The sequence below is a fragment of the Alnus glutinosa genome, chromosome 12, assembly GCF_958979055.1.
Source record: "Alnus glutinosa chromosome 12, dhAlnGlut1.1, whole genome shotgun sequence".
NCBI classification, from domain to species: domain Eukaryota; kingdom Viridiplantae; phylum Streptophyta; class Magnoliopsida; order Fagales; family Betulaceae; genus Alnus; species Alnus glutinosa.
In genome coordinates, this window is record NC_084897.1 from 13,529,917 (window position 1) to 13,545,308 (window position 15,392).

The following is a 15,392-nucleotide window of genomic DNA, read 5'->3' on the forward strand; positions in this document are numbered from 1 at the left end:
TATATATATATATATATATATATATATATATATATATATATATATATATAGGCTTATCTGTGGTGATGGACTGGGCTTTTGATTGTTTTGGTTCTCGTATGGGCCTATTGGATTTGGAGGCACACGGCAGTTGATTGTTTTTGCGGTGAGGAGAAGTGGTAATTTGAAGTTGAATATTATTTTGAATTTAGCAAATGTTTAAATTCAGTCGTAGGATTAGGGTAGACATGTTTAGCCTATCTAACTTTTTTTTCTTTTTTCTTTTTCAACTCTCTCTATCCCCTCTCTCTTTAAATTTAGGTATTCTTCTATGATCATAGTTCTATTCTTCCTTTTCATTTTCATGTTTGAGTGATTTGGAATTTTTCACATTTTATAAATGAGAAGTACTATATATTACACGCTTATCTCACTGTAACGCCCCCAAAATTAAGTGATTACATTTACTTAACTTAGAGTGTTACTCGTAGTGTCATCAAACCAATTAACTGGTAATTGACTAAATTCACCACGCTAAACTAATCATCAGAGTATATTATAGCGGAAAGCGTTATTAATAATTTGAGAATTTTAACCATAAATCTTTAAGCAGTAAGTGCATCATCAATCATAAACACAAAGCCTCCAAATAGACATTTCTATCACAATAACAGTTAACTAATACTAATCCAACCTGACAATATGAGTTATTCGCTTGGTATTTTCATTACAACGAATTCCTCATTCAATCGCCTTGTAACCTTAATTTGCAAAACACTCAGTTGTTTCATAATGGAAGAAAAATAACTGCATAAGTCCACGACTTGGTAAATAAATTATTATAAAACCAGTTATGTACTAAGCCTTATATGACAGTTCATAACTCTAAAATATAAAATGTGAGTTTTCACAAATATAATGTGTATTACCTCCATTATTATGCTATTAAAAATGTATTTTAATTTAAAGAATGATGAGACATAATTCCGGTAACAATCACTGATATTTTAATGCAAAAAAATCGTGTTATATAAATATATATTCATTTACCTATAGCTATCACCCATATGGTGTATCCAAGCCCTTAATCTCTTCTTGGTAGGGTTAGCGTTGTCCCAAGGGGCCCGTAGTACAATATCGGTGCTCTGGATATTGCTGCATACCGTCTTATATTAATAGCCCGATCGAGTTTGAACTTGGGTGATCCACGCTATTGTAAAAATGTAATGGTGACCCCATATGTATATGATGTGCCGATCACAAAGAACCATTGGATTCAAGGTCAAACATAAAATTAAATATCTTTAATCATAGGGTCAAGCCCATATAATAGTAAGCACATGACCATTATACCATACGTATCGGTGTACTATGTCATACGATGCAAGTATTGTCCATTTATTTTAAGAAAATCATATATAAACATTTATCCATTTGAAGCCGTCTAAACATATTATAAAATTAATAGGTTTAAGACATATTATGTTGAAAGGTAAAGCATATTCAGTCCTCTGACATATCGCATGATAAAGTAAACTCAGTTTCGTAAACATTTACTTACCTCAATCGCCCATCATCAAATCCGGACATCTCGAACTTCTACTACTACGAAACATACCCTAATACTAAACATAATACATCGAGAGTTTTAAACCATGCACGTAAAAATCCTAACAACACACTAGGTATTCTAACATGCATATCTTTAAAAAACCCCAATTACCTATTTCTGGTCACTGTCAAACGTTCGGCATCGAGGTCGATCGTTTGGCTGACAAGGTCAAACATTTGGTCTCATGGAATGGAACATTCGATGAATGCTAGAATGCATAAAAACTCCAAACCATTACCCATTGCATAAAATTTTTTAACTAAAGCTTCTAATAGCTTAATAAAAACAACATGTTAAACCATATCAACCTGAGAATTCATGGAAAATAAGAGCAAGTTCTTAATCTTTTAAGAAACTATTTTTTTTTTAGAGCGATAAATTATAAATTCATCATGGTATGCTTAAGACTCATAAAAAGCATCATAGATCACATGAACAGAATATCAACAACATGAAAAATGAGTTTAAGGCCCAAGGTTTACCATAATGAAGATAAAACAACACCAAAATTACTTTCTTCTCTCACTAGAATCTTTGCTCTCTCAATGATTGGGGTGGTTGGTGTGCATAGGTGAAGAATAAAGTTTGAAGGACATAAGGGGTGCTTTTATAGGCGTGGGTGAAGTGTGTAAAGTTGGATGATGTGGCTAGTAAGTTAAATTTGCTTTTCAGGTAAGGTCGAACGTTTGGTGTACTGTTGGACCAACGGTCTTAGGCTTATCTTTGAATGTTCCAAAAAATGCATTGAGCGTTCAAGTCAAGGGTTAAATTCGAACGTTCCAGGAGATATTCGAATGCTCGGCCAGAGTTTTTTTTTTTTTTTTTTAAAAAAAAGAAATATTTAATTGTTTGGATATTTGGGAAAGTAAGTTTAAAGTTAGTTTGGGGCACTTATCTAATTGTTTATAAATATAAATTTTAAATCACGAGTATTGGTTTTAATAAAATGTGATTAAATTTTTTTATAAAAGCGGATAATTAATTTATATTTTATTTTATTATTTTTGGTTATTACACTCACCCTTGTTTCATTGGATTGATCAAGCAATGTCTATCAACCCTTTAATATTTTTTTTTTTTATAAGAGCTAGTGGGCACATCCACATTAGCTCAAAGAATAAAGGTGTAATATATAACTTGGTTGAAGGCATAAGGATTTTTATTTTGAAAATAACAGTAATTTGTAACATTGTAAAATATATATATACACATTGAGGTGAACATGTAAGCATAAAATCCCTTGTCAAGATATACTAGAAAAAAAATGGGGCCTTTTTTACAAACTTTTCCACTAGTAGCCCCTAAAAAATAATCTTTGGTGCTTAATAATTTTTTTGAGCTTAACCCTGAATATTAAAAGGCAAACTCCAACTTATTTGAGGAATTCCGACAAGAGACAAAATTTCTGAATTCAAGGATACTTATGCTCCGTTTGTTTCGGCGTAAAATGATTTATGGAAAACGATTTCGGTATTTTCCGGTGTTTGATAGGAGCGAAAATAATGGTCAACGAAAATTATTTTCGATTTGACCGTAAAAGCTTCTTTAATTTTCGGAAAACGATTTACGATTTTTAAAACCGTAAATCGTTTTCCGAAATGAAACTTTTCGTCCTTACACGTATGTTTGATATTCGATCATCAGAATTTAACAATTATCGGTTGTCGGAATTCAGTCGGCGTCGGAGTCCGACAACATCCGGTCGTCGGAATCCAGTTGGCGCCGGAGTCCGAGAACATCCGGTCGCCGAAATCCTGACGGCGCCAGAATCAGGTCACCGGAATTGTACCGGCGTCAGAATCCGGCCACGGGATGACCAAATTCCGGCTGGAATTTACCGGTTTCAGGCCAAGTCGGCCGGATCTGGCCAAAACGGCCGGGATCCGGCCGGATCCGGCCAAAACGGCCGAGATCCGGCAGGATATGACCGGATCCGGCTGGATCCGAAAGATTCCGGCCTGAATTCAGCCATTTTGGCCGGATCTGGTCAAACTTTTTCGCCGGAATCCGGCGACGGCGACCGGACGTTGCCGGATTCCGCCAACATTTGCCAAACTCTGATTTTTTGCATTTCGTAATTTTTTTCGTGCGAACCAAACACTGAAAAATATTTTCAAGAAAATCATTTTTTCTAAAAATAATTTCGTCGAAATTATTTTACGACAGAAATCATTTTACGTCGAAACAAACGGAGCATTATTGAATAAGCTTTTTCAGATTTGGATGAAATAAAATAGAGGATGACTTCTTTTGTAATTTACTTATATCCCATAATTAATCAAGGAAATGGGATATTAATAAAAGAAAGATCAAAGAAGATCTTATCTCTCTTCTCTTATAGAAAATAACTTTTATAGAGATTTGGCAAAAATTAAACCTTTTGTGCCTTCTATTAAGAAGACAATAAATCAGCATGGAACAACAAAAGTGATGAGTGTTATAGAAACACCGGATGTTTACCTTTCTCTAAAATCAGATTCTAAACATTATGAGCAAAATCTAATATCCCAACAATACTTCCGGAATGAAAGAAACAAAAACATCAAATTTAAAACAAGAAACTTGATTTTAGAATCTGATTTAAACGTCAGATTCTAGTTTTTAAAAGAAAGAATGGTGGACCAGCTCACCGACAACCAAATCTCTAAGTTCAAGATGACCTTTAGCTTGTTCGACAAGGATGGTGATGTTCCAACTCTCTTTTTTTTTTTTTCTCTCCGATTAAACTGATGCCTTTTCTTTTTGCACAGATTCAATTCTTTATGGAATGGTTCTCTTTCTCTTGGGATTTCTATGGATCCCTATTTCTCTGCCTTAAGCAATATGTGGTTTTCGTTTATGTTTTCTTTTATTTGTTTTTTATGTCATGCGTTTTGAAAAGTGCTAAACTTTGACCTTTTTTGTCGCGTCTGTGTCCGCGATGCGTTTCTTGTTTTAAATTTGATGTTTTTTGTTTTTTGGGTTATAGAAGTATTATTGGGATGGTAGATTTTGCTCAAATTGTTTAGAGGAATTTTTTTTTTTTTTTTAATTTCATAGGTTCTTTCTTTCTTGAATGTTGCCAATAATTATAGAGATATGGGCCCGTTTAACCCCCTCCCCTCAAGTATAAGGGAATTTTTTTTTTTTTTTTTTTTTTCCTTTTTCTTTTTGAGTGGTTGTAAAAAGTGATTGATGTAATATAAAGTAGAAAGAATTAATATGAAAAAATGGAGAAAATTTGTATTGTAGTGGGTTGTTTTATTTAAATAGTAATAAAAAATTGTTGATGTAATATAAAAAATGAAAAAAAGTTAAGAATGTTTTGAAGTTGATTTTTTTTAGAGAAGTGAAAAGAAGGGAAGGGAGAGGGGAGAGGGTTGCCAAACGGGGCCATGATACGTCTACAACCTTTGTACAACTCTTGTACAACATTTTTTTTTTCAAATTAACTATTGGATTTGTTTTTCTACATGTGAGTCCTACATATTCAATGGTTAATTTTGAAAAAAAAAATTGTTGGAGTTGTACAAAAGTTGTAAATGACTAAACGTATCATATCTTGTTTTCATTACACTCACTTTTGTTATTCTATGCTGATGTATCACTTTCTTAATGGAAGACACAAAATACTCGATTTTTGCCAAATCTTTATAGAAGTTATTCTCTTCTTCATAATGTCTATGTTGGAAAGAAATTGCTAAAAAGTTCAATACGAATACAATAATTGATTACTTCTATTTTCTGAAAATGTGTCAACTACAATTACCATAATTGGTGTTGTTTTTCTTCCTCCATCCCTCTCTTTTATTTATTTATTCATTTTTTTTAAAAAAAAAAAAAAAAAACATTTGAGCTTTTAAGAGTTGAAAGTGTCTAGTAGCTCTTGCACTAAAATTCTACTTTTGGCTAGTGTTGTTGTTTACTTTTAGGGGTAATTACCTTTTCCCCCCATGAACTACCGGTCAATGTCATTTTGCCCCCATGAACTACCACTTCGACCAAAAGAGAGCATCAAACTACCATTTTTATACACGTTGCCCCCTTCCGTCAGGAATTCCGTTAATTTTGGATGGAATATGCCATTTTTTACCGTTAATTTTGACTTAAAGACCAAAATACCCTCTACAGTAATTAATAAAAAATATTAAAATTAATATATTTAAAAAAAAAAAAAAAAAAACCAAAAATCTGAAGGAAAAGGGGTGGCTGCCGCCACCCCTTTAGGTGGCCGGGTGGCCTGCGAGCCACCCCCAGAGGTGGCTCCGGCCACCTCTGGGTGGCTCGCGGCCCACCCCGGCCTAAGGGGTGGCCGCACGGCCTCCCCAGAACCTGGGGGGGCCGCGCGGCCACCCTAGGTCATTTCTAGGGTGGCCGCACGGCCTCCCCAGAACCTGGGGGGCCGCGCGGCCACCCTAGGTCATTTCTAGGGTGGCCGCGCGGCCACCCAGCTTTCAGGGTGGGCCGCGAGCCACCCCAGAGGTGGCCGGAGCCACCTCTGGGGTGGCTCGCGGCCCACCCCGACCTAAGGGGTGGCCGCACGGCCTCCCCAGAACCTGGGGGGGCCGCGCGGCCACCCTAGGTCATTTCTAGGGTGGCCGCGCGGCCACCCAGCTTCCGGGGTGGCTCGCAGGCCACCCGGCCACCTCAGGGGTGGCGGCAGCCACCCCTTTCATTCAGTCTTTTTTTTTTTTTTTTTTTTAAAAAAAAAAAATGAGGGTATTTCAGTCATTTTCAAAATTGAGTTAGGGCATTTTCGTCTTTGCATGAATTAGACTGACAGAAGGGGGCAAAGTGTGTAAAAATGGTAGTTTGATGCTCTCTTTTGGTCGAAGTGGTAGTTCGTGGGGGCAAAATGACATTGGCCGGTAGTTCATGGGGGGAAAAGGTAATTACCCCAACGGGAGTTGAACTTGCCCAACGGCTAAGGAATTTCGTTGGGGCCACTAAACCACCACCATTGATGGTAGGTTGACGTGACACCTTACTAAATTAATTCATTATAGAGAACGATAACACAACAGTTGTAAGGGTAGAAAAAGAATTTTAGGTAAGGGTGGGGACAAAATTAAAAAATTAAGACTTTTTTTAGGGCTAAAAATTTGATTTCGAAAGGGTTATAGAGATATTTAATAAATAAATTAAATTAAATTGGGGAACATGTTGAGGCATAAGTTGATACTGAGAAAGAAAAAAAGAGGAGTAATGTTAAACGAGCAGTGCTATACGGCCCTCTCCCATGAGACTTTTATCCGACTCATGCATGATTTATTGACTAAAAAGCTGAAATGCTGCATTTGTACTCATATATATATTTTAAAAGAAATGCCATGTGGGTCGGATGAAAGTCTCATGGGAGGGGACCGTATAGCACTGCTCACATCTCCTTTGTCTTCTCAAAATTGATGTACCCTTAAATTTGTAATAAATTACTATTAAATTTTGATCAAATTGTGACTTTAAAAATCACGTCAATTTTGAGATGACACAAAAAGCCAAGAAACATTTAGCATTACTTAAAAAAGAGTCCTTATTTGGTCAATCTAATACTACCAAACCAACTTACAAAATAATAATAATAATAATGCCAAACCAGGCATCTCACCCGAAAAACACCTATATTCAACGCATGCCTAATGAGTGACGAATGCAAATTTCACATGCCCACGTAAGGCATCTTCAAACAGATAAGGCTTTATTACTACTTACAACCCCAATTATGGCTATCTATAAAAAAAAAAAAAATAGATAAATAAAAAAATACAACCCCAAATATGGCACCATCATTTTTCTGTAAGACTGTAACCATACACTGGAAACATGAGTGAGTTAGTTATCCAACCATTGAAAAATAAGTGGAAATAGGACTCACTCATCGGGGAGAGAGAGAGAGAGAGAGAGAGAGAGAGAGAGAGAGAGAGGAGAAACCAGCGTCTTCAGCTTTTTTCTTGTATGTAGGCATTATAGACTGAAAAAACTGGTGTTTGCATCACCGCTTTCCGTATATATGTATAAAAATGGAAGCCCACAGTAGATGCTTAAATTTTAAAACTAAAACCAGGATGATTCCCAACGACAAGTCTATGCAACAAAGGTGTGTGACTAAAAGCACCTCAGCAAAAAAAAAAAAAAAAAAGAAAAAAAAGGAAAGAAAACGCTCCTTCAAGCCCTGCTAAACTAACGTAATTTGGGGGTTTTGTAAATTCTCTTCACTGTACAGCAACCGCCTCTTGTTTGAACCATATCCTTGATACTGGTATATAATGCTGTAAAGACACTGCCTCAGGTACATTTCGTCAAATGTCTCTATAAATCTCAAATCTGTTTTCCTAGATTTTGCGCCAGCAAAATGTTGGTACTCCTCAACCACAGAAGACAAACACCAATTCTGAAATTTTCTCAGGCAACCAACAAGACAACCTGTCCGATGCTGCACAAAGAAATTCAAAAGAAAATCAGACTAATCCAAAAGGGATATTAAGATTTCATTTCTTATACACTTTTAAGGGAGATCATTGTCAATTTCTTTTTTCTACTCCATTAAAATGTGATCTTCAAGAGAGAATTAAAGAATGTAAAAGAAGCATGTTGGAATCTGATACCAAAATAAAACAAGATTGTTTTTTTTTTCGTTTACTTTTAGCATTGGAGGAATGCCTGATGATAGTCAGATTGATTGACATCAGAGTTGAACAGAGGAATTTCTATTAAAATTCCTCCAGAGGGTCCATTTGATCAATGAAGAATGAAATAGATGCAAAATAAAATTCAGAATAGAAATGTATCTTTGTGATTGCAATGTTACTACTACACTGAAAATTTTGGCGTCATATGAGCTAGATGAAGTACGTAAAGTGATCACTGGCACCGAATAATTCCCAGTAGTTAATTAGTTTACTTTTCATATGAATCATGTACACAAGTGGCTAAGCTAACAACAAGCACTATTTCAAAAGATAGAAACTAAAATATAGAACATGAAACATACCTTCCCACTCTTACAATGGATCAAAACTGGATGGTTTCTCACATCTGGAAACACCAAAAAATAAATGCATAAACACAAAATAAGATAAAATACTGAAATGCAGATCTAACTAAATTACAGCAAAAAGTTAATTGAAACTTTGCCAGATTATAATCCAGTACCAATTAAGACTTTCAGGGCCTCCATGATGGTCGCCTTGGGAATAGATGCAGAAGGATCCTGCAAATGTAAATGGTTATAACAGTAGTATCAGCAATGAAGTAAACATGGAACAACTATGCCCACATTCCATCAAATGTCATTAGCATCTGTAACATTTTAAACGCAAGACAGAACCAACCACAGAGACACGCACAAACTATTAAAGGTTTTCTGTTAGCTTTATTAATCCTACATCTATACAGCAAACAGTTTATTAACAAATTAATAATTTCTATTCATTTGAACATGGATAAATAAAAACATGCTATCACCATGAGATTGGTTTATTATTATTTATCCATGTTAGCTTTATTACTAAGGGGTGCCTTAAGCTTGTAAATTGTAATGAGATTGGTTTATCACTTATAAAAAAAAAACACGGATAAATAAAAACATACTATCAGCATTCATAAAGATTTTTTATTTTTATTTTTTTTATTATACAAAACACTTAACATATTAGAGATAATCACTTTATTTATCAGCCTATTATATCAGCCATACAATAAGCAAATGTACCAAGTAGGAATTGTTGGAAATCATCCCAGATACTGATGTAATAACAGTTTCGACTATCTGTGATGGTCACCAGAAAGAGTATCATAACAAGAACTCGGTAGCACCTTATGTTTTTTTAAGACATTTTCCTATGGACATTGTGCCAAACCATACTTCTTAAATCTCAAAAACCATGTTTGGTACTTATTATACTGAGAAACATTGTATAAGAACAATTAGATCATTTGAAAATAAAGTATGTATTTTTACCATGAGACCTTGTTTAGCACAGAAAGACAAAAACTGTATGTCGGGAGAAGTTTCAAGAACTATTTAACAACCGCCATGAAGCTACCTTCCTTTTTTTTTTTTTTTTTTTTTTTTTTTTTTTTTTTTTTTTTTTTTTTTTTTCCTTTGGTTCAAAACATGAAGCTCCTTTTTTTATGCCTTTTTTGGCCCTAAGATAAGGTACCACTGACTGTCAAATGTTTAACCACTATCTATGAACATGCATGGATAGGATTCCAGCTATTTAAAACAAAGTCGTTATTTCCGAAATATGGGGTAAAATACAAAATCTATCCCTTAGGCTCTAAGTGCATCTATAAAGATAAAAAGTCTAAACCAATTATTAACTCAACAAGAAAAAACAGAAAATAAATAAAAACCCTTAAAATATTTTGCTTGAAAATAACTTTAAGTAATCAATTGTCAGCATGAGATTAAATCTTTAGATATAGATTGCCACATCTCCTGAATTTTGCATCGTCCCAGAATAGAAAAATCACTTGAAAATCCCACAGCTACTTTCTTATGTGAAATACCAAAAGAATCACTCTAAATTTCTAATTAAGAACATGACATAACATAGTCGGCTTAATTTTCTCAAACATTATAATAGATACATAACTGCATCCATACGTCAACATGCACTCAATTAATGCATTCAAATTAAACAAATATTTGAACATTACAACAATTTGTATTTCTAAGTAAACACATGATGAACCAGAGAAAGTTCAGAGATTATACCGCCTTCCCCTCAATTCCGAACTGAAAGAGACGAACATTCCGAGACCGGAGAAACCCCAAGTTCTCTTCCACGTAGGGCTCGGGACACAAATATCTGTTCCAAATCCAATCATGTAAAAATCACATATCTTACAAAATCCAACAAATTATCCTCTGTTTATTTCTCTTTATAGAAACAGGAACCTCCTAAAACCTCTGCCTAATACAATCACTTTTTTCAATCACTGCCAAACGAGACAATACAGACGTAATTCCATATTTCATATTCTTTACCTTTTCTTTCCCTCAAAATCGACCTAAGCAACCAAACAGACTCCAATAAATACATCTAGAAAAATTCATGGTCCAAAAAAAAAGAAAAAAGAAATCATTTGAGCTCGTTTAAAGCGCAAAAGAACTCATAATTTTCTTTTCTTATCCGTCAAAATTTTCTTGTCAACCAAACAGACTCCAGAAAATAAATTCACTTAAATTATGCTAGCTTTTAAACGAAATATATACATACATGCATATATATATATATATAAACATAGGAGTGTGTGATATACATAAAAGACTTACTTACATGATGGATCGGAGATTTAGGGTATCGAGGAAGGCGAAATTGCAGGGTTGAGGAAAGCCGGATCTGAAAATGCCGTCCTCCACCATTGAGAAATTTGAGGGCGGGACCAACACGATGTCGTTCTCTTGCTCTTCCAATATCAGCCCCATCGCTTCGCTCTATCTTTTGCTCTGTGTATCCCAACAAGAAAGCGAAAAACCAAGGGCTCTTATTTTCTCAGACGATGTGAATGCAGGAGGTTCAAGGAGAGGAAGTATATATAAGAAGGAGAAGAGCAGGTCATGCTTTTAGAGACGGAGAAGGAGAAGGAGAAGAGAAACGACGCCGTCGTTTGTTAGGAATCCGTTTCGGATTCAAACTGTGATGGGTGTTTGTATGTCATTAGTCTTAGTCTTAGTCTTATTACGTGTCTCTGCCACGGAGAGAGATAGAGAGAGTTAAATTGCTTTTTTAATTTTAATTTTATTTTTGGTAAAAAAAGTAAGGGCGGCCATTCGGCCAAGGAAAAAACAAGTGAAATAAAGTGACTTTCGGTTCTTTTTTTTTAAAATCTATATATATATATATATATATATATATATATTTTGGGCTGAGATGTGTGGGATTAAATATACTGAAATTTAACTTAAAAATAAATAAACAAATAAATACCGAAAATTTAAAGCTAGAATGATAACAATCTTGATTGATTTTTGTCAGTTTTCACATGATTGAATCAGGTAATTTGACACCGTTACGTCCAAAGAATTGACCGCTTTGATTTCAACGCCTTCGGTTAGAATTTTTCACCTTCTATGACCCAACAAGTGGATACATTCTAAATATATATCGGAGACTCAGAGTACTAATTTTGGCAAATAGATTTCATTTTGCCTACTAAACTGAAAATAACTTTGTACTGATTAGAATAAATTTAGAATATTATGATTAAGCAATTAATACGGTGAAGATGGTTAAATGTTGGTCGGTTAAATTAGTTAGTGGTGAGTTTTTTTTTTAAATTGGGACAAGTCTATTTTTATGGACAAAAATGATTTTTCTTTTTTTTTTTAAATTTTTTATTTGGGCTAAACGAGTGCTTATTGGACATGTTTTGAGCTAAACAAGTGACGACAATTCGGTTCGGTTAACCAACGAAATAAAAATTTTACCACTTACCAAACCGAAATTGAATCATTGTTAATCTTTTTTTTTTTTTTTTTTTTTACCAATAACTAATTTAAAGATAAATGAACAATACCATGTTAACATATATATATATATATACATTACTATTATTTAAGATATGATATGTTTATAATTTTTGTACAATTTTTATGCAGTTTTAATAACTTTTTTTAAAATTAATTATTAAATATATAAAAACCCACATATAAAAAAAGGAAAAAAAGATCCAATAATAAATTTTAAAAAGAAATTATTTATCTTATCCTTTATCTCATGGATCAGGCGCTTACGATAACTTGAAAGCGTATCGATCAAGGTCTTTCTGTGGGACGTGTTCGTGGAAGTGGAGGGTGCTCAAAATAAGTTGTTAAAAAAAAGAGGTTGCCCACGTTGTGAAAAGACTCTGAATTTTGACCGGGTCTAAGCTTGAGTGGGCCAATTTTTTGAATGGGAGAATGTTCCTTAACCCTTTTTGAATTTGACTCTTGCTTTATTTTATTTTTTCCTGTATTTCTTTTCTTTATCTTTTTTGTGCAAGTATTTGGAAAGGAATAGGAAACCCGTGATTTGGAAATTCCTGATTCAGAAAGTGAAGCTTTGAAGCCACCCATAAGGTTGCTTGTGAAAAATCTCCAGGCTGTTGAACCAGAAAACTAAATTGAATTATTGGGTTGTCAAAAAAAAAAAATCCAACTATCAAGTTCGAGAAATATAGAAGGTAAGTGCCCCAATTGCATAACTCATAATTTAACCATATCCTTTTTTCACTTTCTTTTTTATAAAGTTCAAGGAGTTTGAAGGCTATTTTTCATTGCCTAAATATTATATAATTTTAATGACTATGTTAACTATGTTTAGAATAAAATTTGGGAAAACATGTAAAATCAGTGACTAATTTACCTTATTTATAATTGACTCCATGTGGTATCATAATGAACTCGGAGGTCTCTGGAGTATGCCAAAAAAATAAATCACTCATTGCAATCAAATTTTGTCAAATATTTAACGGATTCTATTAGTGTGTCACATTAATGCTAATAAAATGACGACACGTGCCACTCATAATAGAAAAATATAAATATAAAATTTATAAAACTAAAAAAATTAAAGAAATAAAAAACTTAAATAATAATAATTTTTTATTTTTTATTTTTAAGAAAAGAAATGGGGTGCCCTGCCAGCTAGCCCATGAGGGTGGCAGTGACACCCCCGGCCACCCTAATGTTGGTGGCTTTGGGCCACCCCATAGGAAGCCAGGGATGGCACGCCGCCACCCCCATGAGTTGATGATGGCCCAAAGGCAACCCCATCCACCATTGGGGGTGGCTCGAAAGCCACCCCTAACACTAGGGTAGCCTAGTCTTTTCAGTTTGACCAAAAAAACTTATTTTGTTTCAAAAAATTATTTACATTTTCAAATTTCGTAAATCATTTTTTGAGTTTTAGTTTCTCTTTCTCAAATCATTAGATCATCGTTGGACCACCACCAAGACAAACCCGACCACCATTGGGTCACCACCAAACCACCATGAACCATCACCAAGCCACCCCTCGGGCTACCGCTGGACCATCATCGAGCCACCATTGATCTACCCTAGACCCCGAGCCACCCTTGGACCAATTTCGAGCCACCCACGAACCACCGCTGAGCCACCCCTATACCATCACTTAGCCACCCCCGGAGTATCGCCAAGCCACCCTGGACCATCACCAAGCCACCATCAAGCCCCCCAAACCACTTCCAGACCACTATTGAGCCACCCCTGGACCACCCTCAGACCGCCACCAAACAATTATTTTATATTAATATTTTTATAGGTTAATATGATTGAATGAAAATATAAAAAATATCTGTGATTTTTCGTACGCACCAAACGCCAGAAAATGTTTTTTACGAAAAACATATTCCTAAAAAATAATTTCTCTGAAAATATTTAACGATGAAAAATATTTTACGTCAAAACAACAAAGCATACATTGTAAATGGTTTCAGTTTAGGCTCTATTTGTTTTTATGTAAAATATTTTTCATTGGATAATGTATTTCACTAAAAACATTTTCCGGCGTTTGGCGCATACGGAAAATCACAAATATTTTTATATTTTTATATTTTTATTTAATTATATTAACTTATAAAAATATTTTTTATTCACAATAGAAAAATATTAGGAAAAACTTTACTTATAATCTCTGATTTTTCATCACTTTTGAAAAAATGTATCAAAACTTTAAAAAGTGTCAATTTAGGGTATCAATCTTTCAATTTTTTTTTTTTTCAATTTCAACAATCCGTTATAATTTTCTGTTAAATACTATCAAAATTCTCAAAATACCCCTGTATTTTTTTAAAAAAAATATTAAAATTTCCAAAGATTCATGTATGGGTATTTTTACAAATTCCGTTAAATTATGACCAATACCTAAATCATAATAATTTTTTTCTCTTTTCTTTTTTTCCTAAAAAAAATTATGGGTATTTTGAGAATTTTGACAAGATTTAACAGAAAATTCTAATAAAGGGTTGAAATTGAAAAAAAAAATTGAAAGATGGATACCCTAAATTGATACTTTTTAAATTTTGGGTACCTTTTTTCAAAAGTAATGAAAAATCAAGGGTCATAAGTGATGTTTTACCAAAATATTAATATACTTTAAAAAATAAATAAAGAAGAAAATGAACCTAACAATTTGAGTTCTGGTGGAGTTTTGGCGGTGGCGTGACAATTTGAGAAGCAAAAGCTTAAACTCAAAAAATGATTTATGGTTTTAAAAAATAAAAACTAATTTACAAAAATTAAATAAGGTTTTTTAGTCAATTGAAAATGCTTTCGATTTAACCACGATTTTCCATCATACCAAACACCAAACTTGCATATTAAGACCTAAAGTGTAAACCATCCATGCAATATCCATTAATCAAACTAGCATATTAACCCTAATCAAAGGCATAACAAGCTAATAATAGGACTAGAAACGAGGTAGAACTAAAGGATTACCTCTCATTGAAGACAAGGTCACAAGAGGTCTTATTCTCTATCTAAAACTCACTTGTTCTTACTCACAAGGGTTTATTCATCTGAAGGATGGCAAGAATGAAGCTAAAGGTGTAGAAGGGGTATCTAAAGCAACCCATGCACGTAAATTAGAGCTGAGGCAGCGAAAATTTGATACTCTCAAATTGACATCGAACATTCGAGATCCAACTTCGAATGTTTGCCTCGATCGTTCTCTATCCAACTTCGAACGTTTGCCCTACACAAGAAATTCTTAGAAGTAAAAAATTTTGCATCCTTCCACTTGGAAACAACCCTAACATTCTTATGTTATAATTTAGAGCATACATAACCCTAATTAAATATCAGGATACTACA

At 34.1% G+C, this 15,392-nt stretch overlaps 1 protein-coding gene across 1 annotated transcript; it reads right to left on the bottom strand.

Moving 5' to 3' along the window:
* Window positions 1-7,539: 7,539 nt before the first annotated feature.
* On the bottom strand, window positions 7,540-11,199 carry LOC133851655 (tyrosine-protein phosphatase DSP5). The gene is made up of 5 exons (XM_062288173.1): window positions 10,855-11,199; window positions 10,290-10,383; window positions 8,720-8,777; window positions 8,559-8,602; window positions 7,540-8,000 (listed from the first exon to the last, which is right to left on the bottom strand). Exons 1-5 carry the CDS (start codon window positions 11,001-11,003, stop codon window positions 7,743-7,745), a joined length of 603 nt encoding a protein of 200 aa, XP_062144157.1. The 5' UTR covers window positions 11,004-11,199; the 3' UTR covers window positions 7,540-7,742.
* Window positions 11,200-15,392: the final 4,193 nt, after the last annotated feature.